Source organism: Nannobrachium achirus (genome assembly GCF_963921795.1).
Source record: "Nannobrachium achirus genome assembly, chromosome: 8".
Lineage (NCBI taxonomy): Eukaryota > Metazoa > Chordata > Actinopteri > Myctophiformes > Myctophidae > Nannobrachium > Nannobrachium achirus.
In genome coordinates, this window is record NC_137817.1 from 33,369,033 (window position 1) to 33,396,269 (window position 27,237).

The window sequence follows — 27,237 nt, forward strand, 5'->3', positions numbered from 1 at the left end:
ATGCCTCAATTTTGTTGATATTGTGACATCACGTGACATCACCTCATCAAAGATCAAACCCTGGATATGCATGCATGGAAATGACTGGATCATCACCTAGATCTCCATATATGGAGCTGACCTCTACATTATGATCTGACACCTGTTAGGGCAACCACACTAATAGAATCCCTTTTATGCCCATAAAACTGGACAATGATAGAGACAGATACTGACACGCACAGACGCATGTCTGGGGTCTCACAGCACACGGTTGGTTCTACAGACAGGAATCTCCATATGGGCATAAAAGGGATTGCATGTATGATGTCAGACGTCATCAACATCATAGGACTTTCACATAACGAGCAACCGAGTAAGCATGTCTGGGGTCTCACAGCACACGGTTGGTTCTACAGACTCCAACTTTTGCACACAGTACTTGCACAATGTAAATCTTTTATAGAACCGCCGATCCAACCAATATGCCCATATCTCCATATATATGGATCTCCATATACGTGTATGGGTATCAGGGATCTCCATATATGAGTAACTGGTCCGATATATATTAATAATGAATTCCGTCCTGTGGGACCTCGCCCTCTGTGTGACCGGTCGCTTTTCACCGTTAGGTGTCTTACTGGTTATTATTAGTACAGGTAGTAGTAGCAATAGTAATAGTAGTAGGCTACACAACAATAAGAATGCTTTACATCAGGGCTTCTCAAAGTGGGTGCCGTGGCACCTATAGGGTGCCCTGACAGTCCACGGTTGCCTCAGAATACTTTGATAATATTTGGAATTTATCAATGTCATTTAGACCCTCAATACTTACTTAAACTGTACTTGGTGTGTTCTTTTTCAGCCTACAGTGAGTACATCAAGTCTCTTCAGGAAAAATAGCAGATCTACTAGTGGCGTTGTGAAGCATTGTGAGCTTGTAGATCCGTTAAATGGTTAAACACCAAGTACAAAACTAAGTGGAAAGTGGAAACAAAATCTCTCCAGTTTTACTTGTGGTACATTGGTGGAAAGATTTTACATATTTATATGCCGTTAATATGACAAAAGTTGCTATGAAGTAATAACATTGTAATTCAGGGGTGCTGTGGATGAAAAGGTTATTTACAGGGGTACCCTATTAAGCAAAACATTTTTGAGAACCACTGCTTTACAAAAAACATTAACCAAAATAAACACTTTATGACATGACATTTGAATTCAGTAAAAACTTAAGTTAAGAACTAAAACAAGAGTAGTAGTAGTGGCCTACTAGTAGTAGACTAGTAGTTACTAGTATTAGTAGTTGTATATCCTATCCTCCCTCTCAGTTTACTTCCCTTCCCCTTCCCCCACTGAACCAGAGAGGCCAGCTGTGGGGAGTGAGGTGAACTTCTGTGTGCTCTGCTGCTCTGCTGTGCTGTTGCTGAAATTGGAATGTCTGTTCTCTAAAGAAGGAGGGCGTTTTCCATAGAAAATGTTGATGTCACTCGCTGGCAATGTATGACAAATACAATACCGGCTAAAATAGGCCAATAGTTCAAACTTAAACTTAAATCATAATGGAGTTACTACAGTTACATTACTAGATGTAGCCTACACGATCAATGTTGTTTTGATAATATGGGCGTGTACTGATATACATACAGAACATCAGATTTGATTTGTCGTATGTGATTTGTTGTTACTTTTCAGTAAGATGACACCATCTCTGCCCCTCCTAGCCTTTCTTAAAGCGGGCCACCGCCCACAGCACCTCTCTGCACCACTCCCCCTCCACTTCAGCCACACTGTCTGGCAGTGGCAGGCAGAGCACGAGCTGCTACACGCTCTTATACATGAAAGGAGGAGGAAGGCACCAGGGCTAATCAAGTCGGAATGAGTTGATCCCGGGGAGCCCCTGGATTGGAAGCAGGTTTATAGAGGTTTCTAAAGTTGGAGAAGTAGTAGGCTAGGCTACGAGAGACAGTGAGATAGAGAGAGGGTTGGAGAGGGCCAGGCAACACCCCCCTTTGACAAACCCCTGGATCCAAACAGAGAAGACTTCCAACACGCGTACTGTGAAGTGAACCAGCCTTCGAAAAGTGACAGGAGTTCCAGATCGAAGTTAAAAGAATCATCACACACGGATAAAAAGAAAGCAAGAAGAAACAAGAGAAGAACGGTTGTTGTGTGAAAAAAAGAAAGTGGGAGGAGAGGATGATGGAGGCCCTGCTTCCTGTACTACAGAACCAGCCCGGCCTGTCGGTCGTGGTGTGCTCGCTGCTGTTCAGGGTGGCTCACAAAATTCTTCAGAGCCTCCCGGTACCCAAACTAGTGCAAAATGATGAATTTCGCCTGTGGAAGTGGAGAAATCTGTCCGTTTCCCTGGTGCATTCCCTGCTCACAGGGACATGGGCTGTTAGCTGGTAAGTCTCTACACTGGGACACCATTGTTCATTCACAGTGGATCCACATGATGTGTTATATTGTAGGGTGTGTGTGTGTGTGTGCGTGTGTGTGTGTCTGTGTCTGTGGAGAGCTGTGACACTGACAGTCCGTGGCGGTAGGGAAGAAGCAAGAGCTTGTCCAGACAGGGAGCAGGGAGGGGATGCATTGCATTGCAGCAGAAGAAGACATAATAGACATTTGGCATTTTCAAAGTGGGGAAGGGAAATATATACCACGAGTGTTCACGCCCACACAGAGGTTGTAGGCTACTTGTTGATTTCATTGAAGTTTAGTTTTGGTAGGTTACATTATGGTGTGCTCTGGGGATTCAAACGAAATGTAAGATCATTCATACTGTAACTAGGCAGGCAACACCCAAAATTCAAACAGACATGTTAGTCAGTCAGCCAGGCAATGCAAACACTTGGTTGTGTAATGAAAGTTAGCCTGCACGAGACTCCCGCCAAGATATCTTTTTATGCTGATTATAACCATGTGATGTGATCACCAAAACATTTTAAATGCATTACTAAACTTAAAAGGATTTTTCAAGTAACAAAATCAGCACTTTTCCTATGTTATGATGACCCACTTTTGGTGTCTTTGGCCCCAGAGGAGTGGACACCTTTGAGATTGAACATTGAGGTTTGCAAACCGCAACTGACAAATATTATGTCTACTAGTAGTAGTCTTAACCACAACCCCGATCATGGTGTTCAGGCAGGACACAGGCAGATGAACAGGAAAAACCTGTTGGTTGACTTGAGCTCTGTTGTGAAAGAATTTAGAAAAACGATTTTCTGTAGATTGTATTGGGTGGAGACAATTGTCTTTCATCTAGAGCCCTTCTTAAGGGTAGATTTTTAATAAGAAGTCCTGTTTTGTATGGTAGCTACTTTTCCTGAGCCATTATACTAGGCAGTAGCACACAGTAATAAATGTGAAATATGACATGTTTTAATTTGCATGATACAATAGAATACTTGCTTGTTACTTTTATGGTCATACATTATTTACATACAGGGTACATGTTTAAGGTCACATGATGCAGGAAGATTACTTTAGGCAGATATTTTGCTGCATGTGCCCCCCACCCCTCCCTCCATTATGAGAAAAAATAAGAGCAAAATGTCCACCTTGTGATATGGTCTGTCAGATCATTGATAATACTACTAAAGAGAAAGCTAGAATTTGATTGCTAAGAGATTTTTCCCCCCCCTGTAGCATAGGGATGTTCACACAGGCACTTTAACAATAACTATTCAAATGTTATTTTAAAGATAATTTTAAGTGAAGGGAGGTGGATGGCAGAGTTCAATGCTACAACTATAACAAATACAATGGTGAACAATATAGTTGAAGTGCTTGGTGTGACTGTGAACAGACCTTTAAGTTTGAAGGAAAGAAATCCCTGTACTGATAACATGTGTCCCTCTCTTCAGTGTGTTGATTTGGCCAGAGTTGCTGCAAAACATCCACTCTTACTACACTCCCATGACCTACCTGCTCATCTGTGTCTCATCAGGTCAGTGAACAGGCCATAACACATTTTACTGAAAGGAAAAACTAATATGCAATGACTGCATTGAGCTGTATATTTGTTTATTGTAGACAATGTAAGATGGCATCATAAAATTAAGGACAGTGGACTTGTTATACAGTATGTAACATTTTGCTGTGTTGACAGTCAGAAATCTTATTTCATTGTCAAACTATATCATACAAGGCACCAGGTTTGATCTAATTCTAATAAGTTAACAAGGCATTGTGGGAATGTCACACATCGGGTGCCCAGAATTATTCGACGTTTAATTTGCTGGTGCCCATTGGCAACCCGCCATTTTACCTACCTTTGAAGTACTGGCGAGAAAAGTAATCTGAGTAAATGTAATCCAAGTATGTCCTGTTTATTTCGCGAAAATATTTTCTTTCAGTCAGGACCGTTTTTTTATCAATTCGAAGCCACAGTGTTTGTGTTACGGCCTGTAGAAGAGGCTGCCGTTTTGAGAAAAAAAAGAAAAAAGGAAGAGAATCCGGAGAAAACAGCATTTTTGTGCAGCCGCTAAACAGGAAGTCAACGAGACAGACAGCACGTCCGGGTGACGTAATTTCGCGCTGCATGTTGGGAAATGGAGTTTGTTTCATCACCGCGGTAGCCAAGTGCAGTAGCTACAGTACAGTATAGTTTACTGTACAACGCGTCGAACGCGTCGTGGGCACACGTAAACATCAAAGAGATTGGCGCATGGGCACCACGTGGGCGTTTAATGTGTTAACATTGTTGAATAGATTGTAAGTTCCCAAACTTCCCCATACTTAATATTTACAAGCCTACGGTACCATTCCTGAGAGAATATTAAAGTTACAATCCATACGTTTTATGTCCATTGTCATTGTCTCACTCTCCCGATAGAGGGGGGTAATTGCAACAATGTCTAAACTACAAAAAAGATGGCGTCCAATCTGCGAGAAAGTCATTGCCAACTGTCAGCCGTATGCAAATCAGCAAGGCAGGAGGCGAGGCCTTGAGGCTCGTGAGTGCCAAGCAGCTGATGGCCTTGCGCTTCAACAAGTGCGCCGTCGAAGTTGGCAAGCTGTGGTGGATCGATAATAGGTTATCACTAGCTAGCCTGCTATCGAAATGTAATGTAATTGAATGTAGCTAATCTGTCTGGCTGCAAGTGGATACACATCCCTTCCACACAAAATGTTTGTTTCAAATAGCTTTGTTGGTATTCAAATAGCTTATTAATATTGTCAGCCAGTATGTGTCCTTCCTAATACCATTGTAGACATTTCTATTTCATAGACATAGAAACCACAGCTGATGTGCTAGTTACATTTTATCATCAACACTGTACCATTCAGATTGTTTAAAATAACAGTTTATTAATTAAAACAGTCCCAGATTGTAACTTTAATGCCAACACAATATCTTCCTCAATTCAAATTGCTAATGGGAGGGCATATGGAGGCCTTACTGTAAATGGGCATAAATGTGACACAGATAGACAGACAGAAACGGATATCTTCATATATGGACACAAAAGAGACACAGACGGGTACAACGGATACTAAACTGACTTAATACTGATCTACCCATCTCACCTGAAAGTGGATGGCTTATAAATTGTTATTGGACGCCAAGCTAATCCACTGAAGACTGTAGTCTGTTCTATTCTTGTGCTTCTGGGATATTTGTGGGGTGTGTGTGTGCGCCATTCAGATTTATGATGAGCATCTGTTTGTAACCATGAAGACGCAAATCTGTGGAGATAATGCCATAACAACATCAAACAAACATTATTTCCACAGGGACAAACCATGTCAGCTAGTGTAGATCAGATTACTGATAACTACAGTGGCTTGTTTGTTTGTCTGTCGAGTATCCTGGTTGAATTCTACATGCTGCTCACACATTGAAGAGTTACAGTATACTGTCAAATACTTTGTGTTAATAATCTTGTGCACTGCTTTATGAAAGCAAGCACTGGAGGGGATGATAAAGAATGACCCACAATGGTATGCTAAAAATGTATCAATCATTTCCTGTTTCCTGTTAAGCAGTACAGTAGTTGTGTGATTGGTTAAGAATTATTTATTATTATGAATGAATTTATCATAGCACACATATCAGTCAGTGATATTCACTTGTTTCCTCTCTGCTTACAGGATACTTTTTGCAAGACGCAGGTGACATTATCTTGACTGGACATACAAAAGCATCATGGGAATTCTTACTGCATCATGTATTGGTAATATGCATAATATGCACTGGCTTTATAATATGCACTGGCTTTATTCTCTTACATTACATTCATTGCTGGTTTTGAGTTTTCACAGTAAATATTGTAAGCACATTTGTATCGGTAATTCACTAAAGTTGGCTTTTCAATGTTTTTCCTCATGGATATTTGCTTATGTTTGCTATATTTTAGAGAGGGATAGAGATTTGTCAAATGAATCCCCTGTTTGTCATATGGTATATCTCTTGATTTCATGTCTCTTTCCCCTTTTGCCATGTAGGTTCTCGGGTGCTTCCTGTATGCTCTCTACACCCATCGGTATGTGGCAGGTACTGTAATAGCTCTCTTTGTAGAGGTCAACAGTGTCACCCTGCACCTGAGACTGTTGTTCAAGCTTGCAGGGGCGCAGTCCTCTCCTATGTACCAAATCAACAAAGGACTAAACCTCTTTACCTATGTTTTCTTCCGTCTGAGTGCTCAGTTCTACCTAACCTGGTACGTCATTCACAATTACTCCTGGTTGGACCATGGTCTTTACTTATTTTGTACCATAATGATGATGAACATTATGATCCTAATCTACTTCTACCGGCTGCTACGTGCTGACTTTTTCCCAAGGAGCAAGGCCCATGTAGTACAGAATGGACCCGACAATAACAACAAAAGGTTTCTAAATGACTGAATGGGGAAAAAAAGTGGTCATAGACTTTGCCATGATGTATTTTTGGAGATACTTTTTTGTTTTTGTTACTTTTGGTCTGTTTAGACCGATACTGTTTTTATCATGCCAACATTGCTTCCTTGTGCCACACTGTACACAGCCACTTGGTTCACAACAACTTGTAGAACAAACTACAGCCAGTGGATGATAGGACAGTGGTATATTATGTCCTGATCTGTCTCTGTATGAGGCCTATTGATACTCACAAAATAACCGAAGATACATGCTGTTTGGACACATTCAACTAACAACGACGCGATAGTTTGACATTTATAAATGCGATTTAAAATTGCTATAGATTTGTTGACATTTGTCTCATTGATAATTGAATGTGCACTGGATAAAGGGGTCCTGGATAAAGGGTTCCAAACTGGTTGTTAACATCTAATTGTCTCATGGATTATGCAGTCAGGAGGGTTGATATACTGAAATAACAAGCCGTACAACTACAATAACAAGCAGTACAATCTTTTATTTAAAAAGAAAATAAATAAATAAGACTAATTTGGAAATGGATGATTAGGAATTCCCTTATACATTTCATACATTCCATAATTGTTGACTCGGAGTACTGAAATAACTTAAAATCTGAGAATCAGTACATTTCATTTACACTGAAATTGTATATTTAATCTATTTAGCGTAATGGCAAATTATAGCCAAAGAATGTGTTTCGTTTGTTGCAGTGGCCTTATTGTACCACAGTGCCTTTCAAAAATATAGTTTCGCTGCAAATACAGTAGCCATTCAAAAATATATTGGCTTATTACTTGGCATCGAAAATATTTTCTTTTTCTCTTAAACAAGATATGACTACTCAGGGTGCAGCCAGCATATCTTTTTATATAAATTTATATATTTTCCCAAAAATCAAATACATTTTTATAAGCAAAAGCAAAGAAGAAATTTGACAGAAGCCAAATACATCTGACTGATCACCGGTTATCCTGTGTTGAAATTTTATAGCCTCATGTTCTGGATTGTTGAAATGAGTAAATAATTATTGTTTTTGTTTCATCTTGAAATTTTATGCATTATGTCCAATAAAATGTTTTTCATAGACTCAAACATTTATGATTTGTTGAGTTTACAATAGTATGTCTTGTGTCTGCATGCATACAACGAATCCAAGAATACCCAGGGTAAATCCGGTGACCTCGGAATGGTCGCCACCAGGCACCAGGTACTCCTAAACCTAACCTTAACCTCAGTAAAGCGAATAAAAGAACCGCTGGGGGCGAGCGTTCCAGTTACTACAACACAATCGCACTGCGGTAGGGCATTAACGACTTGTGATTTTTGCAAGTTGACTGAAGTTGAAGTCAACTTCATTGTTTGATAACGTCATCACATTGACAGTGAACAGGGAAACAAAACCCGAAAAGACTTACCTCTGGACTTCATTGATGAACAGCCTAAAGTGTACCTGTCTCCCATACGGCTTTTGTTTTGATATTATAGATTTCATTGCAACCCGCATCATTTTATAATAATCCTAATTCCTACATAATGTTGGATCCAACACGATAACCGACTGCACTGTCTGTTAATCAATTGACAAAGTAAAATCATTCTGACAATAAGCAATCCTACTGCTTGAATGCTGTACACACACACACACAAAAAATATTTTTTCCAACTTTCAACTTTCCTTGGTGGGAGTCGACTTGTGTAACGAAGTCGACTGAGTCGATTGGGAGTCGACTTCGACTGAGTCGATTTGTCGACTTGAGGCAGTTATAGGCTACTTCAACTTCTGTCATACTATCATAGACAGACAAAGTTATATCTAAAAACTTTAAGAGTCCATTACACATTACAGGTCAAAGTGTTGAGCAAGAAACCTAACCTCTATCTGCTCCGCACCCTTGTGGGCAGCATCAGCTGGGTTGAGATGAAACCGAATTTCCTACGTGAGCAAATACAGTAAAAGGCAGGATTTATTTTATTTTTAAGATTTGTTTTTGGGCTTTTATGCCTTTTAATGATAGGACAGTAGACTGACAGGAAATGGGGAGAGAGATGGGGAGTGACACGCAGCAAAGGTTGTCAGGATCAGGACTCGAACCCGCGACACGCTGTAAGGCATCAGAGACTGTGCCTGGACCACTAGGCCAGCAGGCACCCCAACAAGCAAGATTTCAAAGGGTAAAAGGAAAGGTGGGTACCAAAACATTCTGGGTACCATAAGGAAATGTGGGCACCTGGAAGAGTGTGTGCACTAGAAATACTGGGCAACAATTAGGATTTGTGTCCACAAGTGTTTTTATAGCACAGCAAAAGTACATTATATTATAAGAGTTTATTTGGCAAAAGTACAATATAACAAGAGTTTCGTATTAGACAAAATTGTAATATTGGAAAAAAAAAGAAACCACAGCTGATGTGCTAGTTACATTTTATCATCAACACTGTACCATTCAGATTGTTTAAAATAACAGTTTATTAATTAAAATAGTCCCAGATTGTAAATTGTAGATTGCCAGCACAATATCTTCCTCAATTCAAATTGCTAATGGGAGGGCATATGGAGGGCCATACTGTAAATGGGCATAAATGTGACACAGAGAGACAGACAGAAACATCATCATATAAAAAAAATATTTGATTGATTTGATTGAATACTTTATTAGCAATTCACAGAAGAAAAGCACAGGAAATGAAAGTTCAATTAAAGGATTTAAACCTAAGCACTATGGCTTGTTAAGTTGTTTCCTTTGAAAATAATTCAAAGGCCTACATCAAATCTCAACTGCAAAGCTTTTATTTTGGAAAACAAGAGGCGACTGGTGGCTGTTGTTGACTATCATGCATGTGTTTTCGGATTTTTGTTGTTAAATGGCTGAGGTCACGGTGATAACGTATTCTTTCGGTTTGTACATCTCACCTGCACAATCCACTATTAGGATACGGTATGTAGTTGCTAACTTTGTCGTTTTAAAAAGTGCAAAATATTAAACAAAATCCGTGACCCAAACGAACGGCAACATTGGTTTAGATCCGATCAGACTCAGAAATCAGAACCTCGTGGGTGGTTTAGCCCTGAAATAGTCTGGGATCACTTCACTTTTCGGGCTTGTAACCGGTCTGGAGCGGAAACCACAAAACGTCATGTTGTAGTACTCAAAGGACTACAATTTGCCGGAAAGATCAAACCGGATTCAGTTTTAACCCAAAATATTCCCCTGCGCTCAAGGACATACTTTTAGGGCCTACCTAATAAACTCCTTGATGCGGAGTAGTTTTGCTTTTGAAAAATTCGTTTGGTATGTGCATCTTTTAGTCCAACTTTTAGCGACTGGCAAGACTACACTAGGCTACTCGAGCATTTTAATAGGGATTGGGGAAACAAACGGAGGGAAACAAATCAAAGCGACGCCGCTTCTTCTATGGTTTCCGCGCTCTAGGCGGAAACCAAACGGGCTGTTGTGAACGAACACCAGGCTTTTTCTCAGAAAGCCTGGTGGGCGAGGTTAGCCCTGAAACATGAAACGAGTACGACTGTCATGTTTTAGGGCTAGTGGGTGGTGAGGTTCTGAACGGGGCTATAGTTTCGTCATTTTTCATCACTGACTTAGTATCCATCCACAAAGTTGCTAAAGAGTTGTGTTTGCGTGAAACCCTTCGAGCCGAGCGTCTCTTCCAATAGCGGAAAGCCTGGTGATGCGAGGTTACTCTTCCAATAGTTGTCTACAACAGCCCATCGCCCGGAGGGCAGTCCGACAATGATTGGTTAGTCGGTTGTCAGGGGACGGAAAAACATTATTTTCATTCAATATTTTCAAAGATTTTCTTTTTTCCTTTTTTCATGACCTATTGAAGATGTAGCAGTTAATTTCAAGTCTCTTGTTCCTATTCCATCATTGAGGCACGCACACACGTTTGCGGTTGCCAGGACAACCAACCAGCGACTTACAGCCATCGCATCCGTCCGACCTCCAGGGTATGGGATGGACTCAACTTATCCCAAATTCCTGAATGGAAAAATCCCCAAACTGACTCAGCTGTCCCAGCCGACAGACGCAGCCTGTATTTTCCTTCATTTCCGTAGATCGTGTTGCAACGTATCATCCGACTGACTGTAAGTTCACACTCTACTATCTTGAATGAGCATAGGTTTTCCTATGAAGACGCGTGCTTCTAATCTGATTTCATACGAAATATAGGCTAAAGAGGAAACCTATCCGCTATCTTTTAGTTTCGAATATAGCTAAATTAAAACTTGTTTAGGATTGACTTGTTGCGCACTATGGTTGCGCACCGCACCGGTGGTTATTATTATCTTTGTTACTTTCTTCACATGGAACCACACAATTAGCATGGTTGTTAATTTGTGGGCCTACAGTATATTGTTCACCCCAGAGCATCTAGCAATTAATTAACAAGAGATTTCTTGAACAATAGGATTAAAATAGATCCGAGTGGATGATCATCTCTCAAAACGGATGACCCTGATTGGCTCTGCATGTGGCCCTGCATGTATTCACTGCTGCTGCCAGATTGTTTAACACCCTCTCATTTCAATTCAATTTAATTTAATGGCATTACAATTAAATTAAATTCAGTTCCATTACATGTAATTCTTTCTTTCTTTCTTTCTTTCTTTCTTTCTTTCTTTCTTTCTTTCTTTCTCTCTCTCTCTCTCTCTCTCTCTCTCTCTCTCTCTCTCTCTCTCTCTCTCTCTCTCTCTCTCTCTCTCACAGTATAGCCTACATACTACATGTCAACCTGATTAACAATTGCTTGAGGGCCTCATGTCTGTACGTATCTCAGCTATGAGTGTACTTCCTCCAGTTCGAAGGGACCGAATCATTGCCCAGCTCCCCCAGGTAAACCATTTAATACCAAAGCAGTAATCACCATAATGATACTGGCATGTGGCAGACTAGGGTTGTATGTCTCCATTACCACATGTCTCCTTTCCGACACTAACCCTAAACCTAACCTCTATGGAAGTGTTGCCACTCCGACAATAAGAAGTCAATGTTGGAGTGGTGACATGTCGGAATGGAGAGCGCCCCCCGTAGACTAGACCCCCAGTGCTTTACAGCCCTCCAGCAAATGCTCTTCCTCTGTTCTAGTGTTTCAGTAAAGAGGCTGCTCTTCACACCAAAGATGAGTTCAACAACAAAATGAAGACTGCTTGTCAAGAGCAACGTACTGGCACAGTAGGGTGAGTTAAGAGGCATTCAAATGTGTCTCATAATATAGACTGGCGACCAAGAGACACAATTTACCTTTACGATAGCGCTGTGTCGATATTGTGGAGTCATATCGAGTGGTTGTTTAATTTTATCCTCTCCCCTTTTCCTGTAGCTTTAGAATTTCCAAGGTCATTGTTGTTGGTGACTTGGCTGTTGGGAAAACCTGCCTAATTAATAGGTAAGCAGAACTCAGATTCTGTCACTTGTGATTGAGACAAGTGCTGTGTAAAGTACTGTCCACACCAAGAACGATAACTATAAATATTGTTTATGAAATTGTTCTTCCAACTCAAGTGGAAGGCGAGTCCACAACTATAACAACAATGACAGTGATGAATTACCTCTACCTTTTTTTTTTAATATATTTTTTCTAATGTTATTTATACAATGTCCTTCCTTATATTGTATTTCATTGTTTTAGGTTTTGTAAGGATGCTTTTGATAAAAACTACAAGGCGACAATTGGCGTTGACTTTGAGATGGAGCGCTTCGAGGTGCTTGGAGTGCCCTTCAGTCTACAGTTGTACGTTTTCCATGTTCTCTTATTGAGTTCTCAAGTTCAGCATTATGTTTAATTTATACTCCAGCATACAACCGTGTGACGTGGCAAAAATACCAGATCTACAAGCTAACAGCACATTGCAATGCAACGCAATGTTGTGAGCATGTAGATTGGCTATTTTTGGCGTCAAAGGCAGTATAAATGGGGCCATATGCCTCTTGTGCTACTGTATACCAACGCCTCTCTGCTTTACAGGTGGGACACTGCAGGCCAAGAGAGATTCAAGTGCATCGCTTCCACATACTACAGAGGAGCCCAGGGTACCATATTGCTAACATTTTGTGTGAGCGAGTTTTAGAGCAAAAACAAATCAAATAAGAATGACATTATGACATCACAATATTAACGACAGCAGTTCCCACACTGAGACTGCATCTTTTTGACTGAAAAGGAATTCCAGACAGGATTTAAACATAGTTTAAAAAATCGAACCTCTGTTCGAAGTGGAGCTGTGTGTGTGTGTGTGTGTGTGTGTGTGTGTGTGTGTGTATTGCAGTTGATGCTCAGGGCAGGCTAGACTCAACAGCACCTCTCTGGTCACCCAGGATCATGTGTACCGATTTTTGTGACATGTGAAGAAAATATGTAGGAAAAGGAGCCAAAAGTGTGTTTTGGAGAAAATTCAAGATGGCGGAAAATCTATCCTGGCGCAAATGGGCGTTGCCTATAGAGATGCGTCTTGACCCAAGGAATCCAGGGAAAAAATAATTTTAATTTTCCGATCTACGGTTCAAGAGTTACGGGGCAAAACGTAAAGTGGGCCGTTATAGCGCCACCATGAGGCCGAGTGATGTAATTATTTTTCGATTCATTCTTAAAATCATTATGAATCTCCTCTCTGAGGTTTGAAACTGTAGCTCCTATGGTTTACGAGAGAAAAATACTTGAAAGTGATTTCTTGCATTGTCCCATTATAAGTCAATGGGGACAATTAAGTGTCGTTTTTTGCCGATTACGTCGGCATGGTAAGGCGGATCGGAACGAAAGGTAATAGAACACCATTCCCGGCCGAGCCGCACATTTTGATGTATATATTGCGCGAGTGGCGTAAATGGTGCGGCACTAGTTACGCGCCGAAGTTTAGGCTACATACAGACAAGGACGGAGACAGACAGACAGACAGACCCACACACACAGCCACGTATAGGGAGCTTGTGTTCCACACAGCTCCAAAAATGTTATTTAGTAGTGATCCCAGAGGGGACATTACTTTTCTGCATTTGACCCATCCTATTAGGAGTGTGTTGCTCAACGCAATGTATCCTCTCATGTTAACAATTGTTTATTCTCTCATTACAGCCGTGATTATTGTGTTTGATGTTAATGATGTGGCATCCTTAGGCCATACAAGGTAGGTTTATGTCTTGAGAAAAACCTTTTCAACTTTAAACACTTCGGTGCTCTTGGAGACATTTCTTTTTTTGTGTTAACAGGCAGTGGCTTGAAGATGCCTTGAAAGAGAATGACCCCACGAGCGTTCAGCTTTTTCTGGTTGGCACAAAGAAAGACTTAAGTGTATGTACTGTGTATGCACACTATCCCAAAAATCTACGCTCTATAGTGTATGCCTGTGGATTTCACACACTGTGATTGAGTGATGGATAAATATGACTTAATTCTATTGGATTGATGCCAGTGAAAGTTTTCAAACTCAAGCCACAGGCATGCATTTGCTCCTCCCTAACTAGACCCACATGCATTTTGTGGTAGAATGTCAGATGTTGAATACTTGGACATTATAACTTATACAATAGATGTGGAAAGTGTCATGTTACCATTACATTGTTTAAATACTTTTAGGCTGCTTTTTAGTAATTAGAGTAATTTCGTAGTGGAGTAGGCTACTCTCACTCTTAACTTCAGTTAATTTTACCTGAAGTTTTCATTTCATTTTCCAGTCTGCTGCACAGTACTCTCAGATTGAACAGGATGCCATTAAAATGGCACAGGAAATCAAGGCAGAATATTGGGCTCTGTCATCATTGACAGGTGAGGGAATGCGACTATGTATAGATCTGTACACATCATAGAATACTTGAACTGATCTCTGGCAGTAAAGCACTATTTGTGCATGCTTTGTTTGGATCTAAATGAAAGTCAGCTGTGTTTAATCACAATGTTTGTTTTCATATTGATGAAGGAGAAAATGTCAAGGAGTTTTTCTTCCGTGTTGCATCATTGACATTTGAGGCAAACGTTCTTGCCGAGTTAGAGAAAAGTGGAACGAGGAACATTGGGGACGTTGTCAGTGAGTATACATATTATACTTATAATGCTTTCTGTTGATTGTAATTATTAAAACAAAACATCACTTTTGACACAGTCTGATTCCAAACTGTTAATTTGCTTCAGGAATTAGCAGCGGTTCAAGTAATCTGCAAGCTACATCAAAGAAGAAACAAGCAAACTGTTGTCAGTGAGAATGGATGTTCCATCAATTATTGACTTTAAATCACACAGGTACTGTACAGAAACAAGAACAAGCTCTGTGGAAAAACTGTGTATTCATAGGCATTCTCTGAAACATTGGATTTTGCTGTAAGTCTAGAGCAGGAAGAGTTGGTCTTTCGGAGACATTACCATTCAGTTTTTCCTGGCCCTGGAATGAGTGTTCCGCATTTAGATGTGGAATCGTGGATTCCTGTGGTGTGGCTCATTTTAACTTGTCTTGGGAGTCATGACACAGCCTTTACTTAAAAGTTCCTCTTTTCAAAATAAATGACAACATCGGTACTGACAAAATACCTGACAATTGTGGATGTTTTCAAGTTGACATGAGCTGTAAGTATAGATATGTTCTTATCCTAACCAGTATCTGTTTAATTATATTGCAGAGATCTTCTGTTAATAATTTACATTTTTTGCACAACAATGCTCTGTGATGAGCTTTATATCAATTATTTTCATGGTTGAGTATGTTTATGTGTTGAATTGTATTATAAGACCATAGATGCCTCGTGTAAGTGTATACCAGCTTGTCCCAACTTTGCCAGTTTTATATGTATTGTATGGTTTACAGATAATGTCTATTACTTTTGGTACATAAAACAAGTGACCAACCTCAAATTATCAGAACAGATTAGTAATCAGACTAAAAGTGTAAACAATGTATCATGTTTTCTTTTTTTAAATAAAGAATCAAACAAATGTTTATTTCCATATTTCCTAAACAAGTAATTTCTAAAGGTAATAGAATGTTGAAGACCTAATGTGAAATGTATTTTTGAACAGATCATCATATAATAAGTCGGGCTGCCCCTGACGTGATGCATTTGGCTATCACAACTACTTTCCGCTCTGCATCCTTCTCCATTATGTTCCTCAGCTGGGAGCTAATTTGGCTGATTATCATTTCTACCTAGAGACTATAATATGGAGAGTAATTGACTTTACTTGAGTACATGTTGGTTTCAGATATTCAGTACATACCTTTTTGCAAGCCTCTGTCACAACATAAGTCTATGTATTAAAATATCAGCAAGATGGCTATTGGAATGATAGTTATGCTTGTAGCTTCAAATATCCATGTATTCTAATGTAAGTGACATTATTATGAAAAATGCTCAAAGGTCAGCAAAGGTCAAATGACCTAGGGTTAGACCTAATGGACCACCTTTAGAAAATTTCAATAGCCCAAAGCATACCTCACTGGTTCTGTTGGACTTTTATTGGCCACTAATTGGCTAATTATGCTAATTGCTCAACAACTCTTGGCAAAATAATAACACTAGGCCTATCTATAGCTTTCAATAATAAGATGTTATAGAAAACATTTCTCGGTCCTACATATCCAGACTATTTTCATAATAGTAACATACTCCCTATAAAAAAGAAATCCCCAATACACACAGCTGGTTAGCAGGTTATATCAAGAACGTATATAGACAATATTTTGTAGATGCCATGTCCCACCCCAGCCAAAGAAGGCCCCTTGGCTGCAGGACTATAAGTTAAGTTATTAACTTAATTAAGTTAACAGTAGCTTACTATTGGAACATGCTTTGTTCATAGTTAACATAATATAGGAATTTGGTAAATACGATTATTTCCCATACAATTTAAGACAGTATCACAATTACTCGTTGAATGATTATAAAATCAGACATTTTAAAGATTGAAGCTTTTGAAGGAGTCAAGATGTTGTTGATCAATTTGTCTCTGAATATCCTCTGGGATGCAGTGAGAGTATTTGTAATTGTCCTTAATCCACTTTCCTCCCTCTGTGTTTTCAATGGCGACAGCAGCTACACCTGCAGTGCGGTAAAAAAATGTAATAATAATCATTAACTTTAAAATAACATGTGACCATAAAGTATCAAGAGTCACTGATTCATGTCACAAGCTGTTGGGTTAGAACAACTGACCTACAACTTTAGCTCCCTGCTTTTCGACGAGTGAGATCGCTGCTTTCATAGTCCCCCCAGTCTCTATCCATTGGTCAACTATTAGTACCCGGAGTCCTGCAAGGAAAGGGAAACATGGTGTACTAATTTCTTTTGAACCTTTAATTCCCAGTGCCCTCACACCGGCAGGAGAGGAAGGCTTTTAAGAAATCTGTTCAGAAGGAGGTGCTGTCTGTATAAAAACAGAGTGAGCAGTTGAGTCCAACCAGCACTGGGGGGCATTGTGTCACAGGAAATCGTGGGAGAGACATTAATGAAGGGCCACCAGGCCTCCATTTGCACTATTTGGTCAAAATGTAGAAACAAAAAAGTAGAACCCACACCAAGCTAAATCCAGACTTTCTTTGCCACTTGATGTTTTATAAGCTTGTCAGTCTTTGCATGGTGTATCCCACGTTTCACAAACTGTCTAAACCAGGGGTCTTCAACGTTTTCAGGCCAAGGACCCCTTAGTTGAGAGCGATGAAGCAGGGACCCGCACGACCTTTTCATAGATTCCATATAGTTTCATCGTTTGACAGCACAATCATCAGTGTATTTTGGATTCATGTCTATTTGTGTTTTCAGATATTTATCCACTTGAACCATCAATACTTAACAAACTTGACCTGTCAAACTTGTGCTCTTTTCCCCTTCTACACCAAAACTCTTGCCGAAAATAGATGATCTACAAGCTCACAACGCCTTGCAGCGTGTGGCGTGAGCTTGTAGATCTGCTATTTTTGGCTAAAGTTCTCAGAATATGGACGTTAGGGTTCAAGTGGTTAATATAAAAAAGGGGGAACAAAAGTTTCTGTCTCACAAAGATTTGGAGGACCCCCTGTTGAAGACCCCTGGTCTAAACATGTATTAAATCCTGGGAGTGGAACACATTTACTACTAATGAAAAAAATAAATAATAATACTTCCAGGCAGCCTTTCAACAATTTTAAAGTAGCCATAATAAGTTAACATTATTATGTTAACACTGTTAAATTGTATGTAACATTTTACCTGGCTTTAACACATCCAGTCGTACTTCCATGGTCTTTTCTCTGCCTGAGTAGTCACAGTATTGCTCACTATCAGTTTGTATGCACAGGTGTCCAGCTTTGCGGATAGCCAGAAAGCCCTTTCCCAGAGTGGTGGCGACAGAGGCTCCTGGAAATAGCAGCGGAAGAAGTGCATTTTAAATGATGTGCTGACATACACATTGCCATACCATGATAATGATACAAATATGACATGAATTTATAGTCTTGTCAATAATAACATGATTTAAAGCTTCAATCTGTAACTTTTACAGGATTCAAATCCAGGTCCCCCACGCAAGTACTGAAATATTTACTGCTGAGCAAAAGAGAGTAGGCTATGTCTGCTTTCTGAGGGGAGAAACTGATTCAGACTTTTAGGCAGTACCACTTGGCAACCAGTAGTGGTCATAGTAGTGATAATACCCTACTACATGATCTACATTTCTCAACTGAAGATTGATTCTGAAGATTATTCAGCATTACAGAGCAAAATAAAGTAGTATTCACTAAACAAGTTACACAGTGTAGCTTTAAATGTGTAAGCATATCTCTGCCAGGGGTTTCGGTTTTCTGCTCTATCCATAGCATGGGTGTTGCTTTAAATAAAGTTAGTGAGGACTTTCGCAAGAGACCTACTTGTCCAACAAAATACTGTGTTTGATTTCTGCACATACTGTAAGGTCATTACCCAGGATGAATCCCATTGCATCTATGCCAGCTACCAGGTCAATGTTGTCACTCTGAAATGGACTGAGCAGGTCTTTCACACAGTCAGCTAGACCCTGGGTCAAGTAGAAAGTATGAATTCAAAAATATGATTGTGGTACTGTATCTATATATTCATTACAGTCTAGGTTATCTACTGATACAAGTTACAACAAAACAATTGTCCACAAAATATGTTCAGTGGCAAATAGTTACACAATATAAAGCATGAATACAGAGATTAGCTAAAAAAAGAAAAGAAATGCAATGCCAGTGATGCAACAACCTGCCACAATGAATTGATTCAAATATACCTGGGAATTACAGTAGAGTCTCGATGGGTCCAACCAAGCAAACTTTGGTCCTTTTGTGTTGGGTGCCATTAGTGAAAGATACCATCCTTTAGCCCTGTCTGTTGGTACAGTCAGCGCGTCCATTCTTAAGCAACAGTTGTCTGCACAGTTGAGAGGAGCTGGGGTCTGCTGCACAGTGAATCTGTTTGCTACACATATCAGGTTCCAAGGGTGGTGGTGTTAGTGGTATGTGAGTGTGCAATAAATAGGCTACGCATGCTTGCTTGTGTGTAGGCTAGTAGTATTAATGCATGGACACTTGTGCCGGTGTGTGATGTGCATGTGTGGTTTATGAATGATCATCCATGACGTGTGTGTGTGTGTGTGTGTGTGTGTGTGTGTGTGTGTGTGTGTGTGTGTGTGTGTGTGTGTGTGTGTGTGTGTTTGCGCATGCTTACGTGTTCATTTGTGTGTGTGTGTGTGTGTGTGTGTGTGTGTGTGTGTGAGAGAAAGAGAGAGAGGGAGAGATTGTGGAAGATTCAGAGAGCGAGACAGAGAGGTGGCCTGTGCATAGATTTGTTTATGGGTGTATATTCTGCATAACACTTTTGTGTGCAAATGAGTGTGTTTTTGTGTGTGTGTGTGTGTGTGTGTGTGTGTGTGTGTGTGTGTGTGTGTGTGTGTGTGTGTGTGTTTGTGTGGGGGGGGGTCTATCGAGTAAGCATAATAAGGGGTGGCATAGCTGAATGGTTTGGGAGCCGCCTGGGGAACCAGAGCCCCTGGTTGTCCCTGGTTTGATTCCAGGCCAGGGTAGCAATGTCGTTGTGTGTCCCTGAGCAAGACTCTTAACCCCTAATTGCTCATGCGCTTCCTGTGGGCAGCGAATCAGCTGGGTTGGGCTGAAAATACTGAATTTCCCCCTCGGGAGGATGGCAGGGATTGGAAGCACCATAGATGACATGGAAGCACCATAGATGACAAGCAAGCACCATAGGAAGCCCTAGATGACAGGGAAGCACCATAGATGACATGGAAGCATCATAAAAGACATGGAAGCACCATTATAAATGAAGATAAGAAATTAACAGGTTCATGACCCTGCTGGCAAAATTATCACCAAAATGTGTCACTTTATTATCCACAGGCCAAGGAGAGTTTAAGGAGAGTAAATACACTGAATGTTAACAATATTTTGATGTCAACTGTGGGTTTGAGCTATAAGACACAATTTCTGAATGTCAAGTATCGAAGTTTTCTTCAGAATATGTATGACAATGATTTACTACGACACTATGGCATATTTGGAGTAGTACCAGTCTAGTACCAGTGGTTATCAAATGTTTTATTTGCAAGGACCTTCAGACAGTGTACAAATGGAACTGGAGTTACAGACCTGGTATGGTCATTCAGTTCTATCTCTTTCTGTTTCCGGTAAGTGGTAATATTATTGTCCGCTCATTTTGTATGTCCATGGCCAAAACATAAAAAAATAAAGATATTTCCACCACAACTTAACCATAGTGATGGCCCCTTAATGAAAGTAATGTACTAACTGTAGTGTAAAAAACTTTGAGAGAGACAACAATAATGGATGCATATAAAAATAGTACAACTGCTACGACAGAGAAGTGTGTTTCCCACAGTGATCAACATAAGAACATTGTAATGGTGTGTAAAACAGAACATACCACGGACAAGGCCAAGTCTTGCCACAGACATATTGATGACCCCTGCTTTCATTTATTAAAGGAGCACATTACTTATTTTCAACCTTATCTCATAAAGCCTACTTGGCCCCTAAGGTGCCACAATTTCTCATTGGTGGGCATGGACTGTTCAGACAACTGCCTATAATGACATCATTGATGGGTATTACAAGGGTATTACAAGCTTATACAGCCTTTCTCTTCCTGGAAAGTTAGCACGCTGAAATAGAAGCCATTGTTCTTGCTTCATTTAAAAAAACAGTTATTCTGTCACAGGTAAGAGTGCCCCATATGATACCACAAACTTGACAATAGCCCTACTCCTTTCTCACAAGGGTCAGGATTAGCCTCTTGCTCCTTTATTTTTACAGGTGAAAATGGAGTGAGAACTGGAATGATACAAACATACAAACAATCACTGATATGCTCACAAAATTGTGTACACTGCCTATTAAACAAATACATTTCGAGACATACTGTACAACATAATACAAGCATATAGCTTACTTACAGGTTACAGCATTGCATCGAAGGAACTCAAGGAATGAAGAAAGAAAAATCACATCAGGAGACACAAAAAAAAACATGTCTGCACTCTACAAGCAACTTCTGCACAGTCCCTGCTAATTCAGGCTTTTGCAAATCCCGCCCCATTCTGCCCTGTTACTATGATGGGACATTAACCCTGGGCAGATTGTTTTTATAGTGGCAGTGAATGTTTTTTTTTTTTTTTTTTCATAGCCTCATTATTGCAATTTAAAGTACCAAAGGAAAAACATCTAGGTGATATTAATAAAAAGGGAAGACAAAGGTACAGTAGTTACATTGCAAAACAGGGGGTTTCCCCGAAAATATATGTTTTAATTTGTTTAATCCCAGTGGGACAGAATCACTATTGCAGATTCTTTTATAGTGGAAGTGGATGGGATTTTTTTTCCTTCATAGCCTCATTACAGCTATATAAAGTACCAAAAAAACACATCTACGTGATATTAATAAAAAGGGAAGAAAAAGGTACAGTAATTACATAGCAAAACAGTAATTTTCCCCCGAAAATATATGTTTTAATTAGTTTAATCCTCTGGATCAGAGAGAGGATAGAAATCGCGCATTGCATCTTGGGTAGGAAGAGGAGAACTATAATCTGTTCTCCTCACATAATAGGCTGGCTTTTCGTAATTCTGCCCATTTAAAATATATGTACCCAAACGTAACAAGTTAGACCATTGATAAGGTCCATGTGAACTAGTCTGCTGAAGCTTATTCATTACAATGATCGCAAACGCTATGGTCGCGAGCGGCCTGGCCGTGCTCCGCAGTGCGGACAGCCGGTGAAAGACGGCTCCCACTTTCTCCGACTGCAGAACTCCACCCCCGCTTGCAAAAAGTGAATGTATTTTTCTGGTTGGCCAGTCAGGGAGTCTCAGGGACCAATCAGAAAGCTAACAAACGGTGAATTAATAAAGTAACAACTGCCTTGATTAGTATATTAGCTGCACCTGTTTCAGGTTATGTAAGGAGTGCAGCAAATAAGCCTGCCAATAGGGGTCACTGTTTTCCTTGTTTAAAATAATAAATCTGCCCTGAGGGCAGAACACTCCCCATCTGGTGTTCTTGATGCCACAACACTTTTACTGCAAGCTTTATTTATGTATTTACCTCTCTCTGCCAGGGACCGGCTGACAAAATGAGCAATATAAACTCTTTATTTCAACACGTTGCTTCGATTTTCTTCCACGCTTGAGAAGTAAAACAATGAGAGACCGGCATAGGACCTTCAATTTTTTAATAGAATGTTCACAAAAGGTAAGAAGTGTTCACGAACGGCGAAGCTTCCACCCAGTCGGCGGACGATTTTGGTTGACGACAGTGAGGAACCTCATCTCGGAGCTGCATAGCGGGAGAGGTTCCGAAAGGAGCTATGGAGAGCCCAGAGACCAAGTCTGACTGCATGGCTTGGTGAACAGCACCCTCTGGTGGCCAACAATGGACTCTCGTCAAACTAAGTCTTTGGCAGGGAGGGTTGTGTAAGCACTCTCACTTTGTGCCTGGTTTCACCACAAACCTCTGTGCAGTGACTGCTCACCGCAGGCGGATTGGGGTGGACTTCATCTCCCTCCTCGCTGCCCTTGGTGTATGGGTGGGAGACTGACTCTTGGTGAGCTGGACCAGGGTGCAATGTGGCGATATGGAGTTCGCTGTCACAGTCAAAGCATTTGACGATTTTCCAGTCCCTATGTGAAAAGAGGATGCATATCAATGTTGTGGCTGGGTGCTGACTTAAGGGCTTCTCTTTAGGTGTTACTGAGAAGAGCAAAGCTGGGGTTATTTCAGGTTTGTGCCTCTTTCAAAAAAAAGGCAGCAAAATAGGAGAAAGTGGGGAAGAGGCTGTGGTGTTCCTCTTTAAAACCATGTGTCTTATCTTCTGTAGTGCATAAGGAAGTTTTTCCACAATTGACTCCACAAGGGGTGTATAAGAAGCTTAACACAGGAAGGTATCTTCCTTGGCTGACAGTACTTCCATCAAAAGGTCCCCAAGCTCTCTCAATTTAACATAGTCCTTGCTGGCCTCTCAAGGAAAGACATCTAGCTTGTTAAATAGTGCACTAGCAATAACTTAAGGTGCAGCATAAAATTGTCCCAGGCCTTTCTGAGGGCTGCTTCAGGTTTGTTAACATGCACTGGACACGCATCCTTCCAACATGCTCAGCCAATTCCCTATAGTACCCAGCCATTTCATGAAAATATCCAGACTTCCCCAGCTGATAGGTCCAGGTCATTGATGGCATTGATGAAGGAAGATCTCCACGCTCTGAAGCTCTGAGTCCTGTGTTTACCAGGTCATGTCGTGCTAGGTACCAGGTCATGTCGTGCTATAGGTACCAGGTCATGTCGTGCTAGGTACCAGGTCATGTTGTGCTAGGTACCAGGTCATGTCGTGCTAGGTACTTTGCAAAGTCCATCATTGGTTGCCCAGGGGGAGCTTGCTGGGTTTTGGGAGACACAATGTTCTGGGATGCCAGTATTGCGACCAGTTTGCATAGTTGTTGGGTAGACAGTTGTGGGAAGTGGTGTGTAAGGCTTCGAGGGTGTCATGAGGTGATCGGTGTGTCGTTCCTCCTCTGTGGGTGACTGATGCGCGTATGGTGTTCCTAATGTGTGAAAGCTGTAACCAGGACCTGGCATGTTGGTGAACACAATCTATTGTATTTTGATCACCCTCTCCCTCTTCCCTGACACGTTGCTGGCCATCATTTCCTTCTGCTCCTTCCAACATTCTTTACAAGCAACATATAGCTTCTGCCAAGCCTCAGAGCCTCTGCTAAATAACAAAGTAACAACACCTGCCTTGATTAGTATTTAGGGGGCATAGCTAAATGCTTGGGGAGCCCGCCTGGGGAACCAGAGCCCCTGGTTGTCCCAGGTTCGATTCCAGGCCGGGGTAGCAATGTCGATGTGTGTCCCTGAGCAAGACTCTTAACCCCTAATTGCTCACGCGCTCCGTGTGGGCAGCGAATCAGTTGGGTTGGGCTGAAAATACAGAATTTCCCTCGTGGGAGGAAATAGGTATCTATTATATATTATTATAGTATATTAGCTGCACCTGTTCAGGTTCTTTTTGCAAGAACAACACATCCTGCCTTAAATATATAAAAGAACTTCTGCAGGCTCAATTTATGTAAGGAGTACTAGAAATAAACCTGCCAATAGGGGTCACTGTTTTACTTGTTTAAAATAATAAATCTGCCTAGAGGGCAGGTTTCTGAACTGTCCCCAAACCTCCTCTGAGTCTTCATTTTATAGGGTTGTAGGATTAGTGAGGACCAATTATATGAAGAACACACAAATTTAATAAATAAATGGGTGAGGTGGTCCTTTTAGTATTGTTGACAAGGAGGCCTAACCAAACCACACTGAAGGGATGAAATATCTGATGCAAACTGGCAGCTTCTTACTCTATGCAATACATGCAGTAGGCTACATATTTGCCATAGCCTACATCCATCCATAATGATGTAAGAAATTCCAGGCATTTCCTGGTTAGTTGCAGGTTTGTAGTCAGAGGTTGCACTAGTAAACATAGGGACACACCGGTAAATAATCCCTCTTATGGCAGGAAAAAAAACACCTCCAGACTGAATGTAGTCTTATTGCATGTGCAAACATATGGGATGTATTTGTTTTTCTTATGTATTTATTGCTGTATGCTTGATGATTGATTTATTTGGTTTTGAAAGTAAATTCAGTTAAATTGATTTCCACTCCAGGATTCTGCACTGATGCTTTGATATATTGCATTATGAACAGTTTTTTTCCCCTTTTCCTTTTTTTTCCTTCTTTTTTTTAATACAATAGTTCTGAAAACCCCTTGTTTCTGAGCAAGTGCATAGGCCTGATTTATAGGCCAGTATGAACTCTATCCGAACCTAAATAGAAGTTCCACAATGGCAGTGCAGGGAGCTGTGGGCTTTCCCAGGATGTCGTCGAAAGTTGCCTCTGGTGATTTTACATCATTTCTCTCCGCCTTCTAACAATCCGATTTCAGAGTCTTGAGGTTGGATCTACGCCTACTAGAGTTCATTGTTAGCATGTGACAAAACACTGCAGTGATTATATAGGCCAGAGAAGGTAAAACTGCAAATGCATGCACATGCTAGGGCCAGGCCCTATTATTTGGATCCGGTCTGAAGTGGAATGCCTGTTGAGTGTTTGTAACAATTTCTTCATGTTAATTTAAACTTTAAGGGAACCTTTCTTTCTTTTCTTTTCTTTTCTTTTCCTTTCTTTTCTTTTCTTTTCTTTTCTTTTCTTTTCTAGGCTCATCATGCCAGTCTGATCAGAATCTGACGATCAATGTGATGCTGCCTCCACTACAAGTACGCAAAACTTTCCATGCTTATTCTGAACAATGAAAGACTTTTTGTCCCTACATTGCGATTTAGGTCATCAGCAATGCAATCCCTAATGCAATCCCTTTAGTGGAATTTGAAAGGTGTCCAATCTCCAGAATCACCCCATCCCTGTTACCATGGAGAGCGGAGAAGGAACCTCCTCCATGCGTGTCACCAAAGTAAATCTCGACTTTTGGGGGGAAGAAAGTGAGCGAGGAGGTAACTTGCGGTCACTTGTCTCCTCAGAGTGCACTGCCATGTGCCCCGCACATTAACCCTGCATTAACCACCCTGCAGCCGCATTCATGGTTTCTTGCAGTGGAGAAAAATGGCAATAGCCTATTTCCGAATCCAACCAACAACTAAAGTGTCTGTTCTACAGAGTCGTGTAGCTTAAGCAGATAGGATAGCGGATAGAAACAGATAGCTATAAACGCTATAACCATCTTTTAAAATGTGTTGAAGGGATAAGGATAATAAAAACTCCTCCCCACACTGTCATTTATATCGTATTAATAGGCTAATCTTACCACTTGAGCGCCGCTTTAAAAGTGGGAGGTTGCTTGCCCGGAGGAGAGGAGCTGTCTCCATCACGCGTGGTGCTGAAGTGCCACTTGCAGCAATGTGGTCTGTCCTTTTGGTCTTTCTGTCTTATTTGGACAGAAACCTGGTCAGGGGCAATCCCTTTGACGCAGAGCAAGCGAGCAAAGAAATGTTTTCCATGATAAACAGCACTTTATGTGCAAAAGTCTCCATCATAGAGGAGAACTACCTTTACCAACTCTCCGATGGAATTGAAGAGATACGTTCTCTTGTCAAACCCGCAGGAGAACTTTTGGAGTGCTCTGTAGTTGCAAACCAGATGCAGGTCAAGTCGTTTATGCATGCATGCAGACTTGGACTAAAGAAACAGAAAACGAATCTAGATTTGGAGACACATTTTGCGCACATGGAAGACGCCAAGCTCAGATGTCAGGAGTTTCACAGGGGATCTGAGCGCACTGAGAGAATGGACACCCCTGTCTCCGTGGACAAGACTTTAAAAAGATCCAAGCGAGGTTTTACGTACCCTGGGACGCTTTGGTGTGGAGCTGGCAATATGGCTGATCATTATGGCCATTTAGGTAGGTTGTTGGTCTTTTTGTGAATTTGTGGATAATTATGAGACGTTATAAAATGCCTTTTGACAAATTAACCACAGTGCGTCGGAATGATGCATACATCTAACGAGGTTACTAATTGTTATTATCCATACACAGGAGAATTTGCAGAGACCGACAGCTGTTGTCGTGTCCATGACCACTGCCCTCATGTCGTCCATGCCTTCTCTTCTAAATATGGATACACTAATTTCAAGTGGCATTCCATTTCTCACTGTGATTGTGATAATGCGTGAGTAAATAGCCAATTTTGGAGATCCGTCATTCATTTGCATTTTCAAATAAATTTTCAAGTAAAATAAATAGATTGACACTTTGGCTTGACATACCATATTGGGTTCTATTGAACTAGTTACCTGTGTACCCTCAAATTACTATATCTAAGCAAAGAAGTACCAAGCTTAATACTAGCCTATACCC

The 27,237-nt window shown here is 40.7% G+C and overlaps 3 protein-coding genes across 4 annotated transcripts; 2 read left to right on the forward strand and 1 right to left on the reverse strand.

Annotated features, from left to right (window-relative positions):
- Positions 1–2,176: 2,176 nt before the first annotated feature.
- tlcd1 (TLC domain containing 1) lies at positions 2,177–6,840 on the forward strand (the record flags this gene model as incomplete). The annotated part of the gene is made up of 4 exons (XM_080731491.1): positions 2,177–2,390; positions 3,855–3,937; positions 6,085–6,167; positions 6,439–6,840. Exons 1-4 carry the CDS (start codon positions 2,182–2,184, stop codon positions 6,838–6,840), a joined length of 777 nt encoding a protein of 258 aa, XP_080587617.1. The 5' UTR covers positions 2,177–2,181.
- Positions 6,841–11,633: 4,793 nt separating this feature from the next.
- LOC308289514 (ras-related protein Rab-34-like) lies at positions 11,634–15,065 on the forward strand (the record flags this gene model as incomplete). 2 transcript variants are annotated; one of them, XM_080731210.1, is made up of 10 exons in its annotated part: positions 11,634–11,708; positions 11,961–12,052; positions 12,196–12,261; positions 12,505–12,606; positions 12,841–12,905; positions 13,945–13,996; positions 14,079–14,160; positions 14,544–14,634; positions 14,786–14,893; positions 14,998–15,065. In XM_080731210.1, 10 exons carry the CDS (start codon positions 11,634–11,636, stop codon positions 15,063–15,065), a joined length of 801 nt encoding a protein of 266 aa, XP_080587336.1. The 2 variants fall into 2 exon arrangements, with proteins under 2 accessions (XP_080587336.1, XP_080587337.1); XM_080731211.1 differs by having other exon boundaries at positions 11,655–11,708; positions 14,079–14,136.
- A 1,687-nt stretch (positions 15,066–16,752) lies between these two features.
- Positions 16,753–19,203, reverse strand: LOC308290060 (adenine phosphoribosyltransferase; the record flags this gene model as incomplete). Its single annotated transcript, XM_080731835.1, has 5 exons — positions 16,753–16,895; positions 17,010–17,105; positions 18,042–18,188; positions 18,750–18,843; positions 19,081–19,203. The coding sequence occupies 5 exons, from the start codon at positions 19,201–19,203 to the stop codon at positions 16,753–16,755; spliced, it is 603 nt and encodes a 200-aa protein (XP_080587961.1).
- Positions 19,204–27,237: the final 8,034 nt, after the last annotated feature.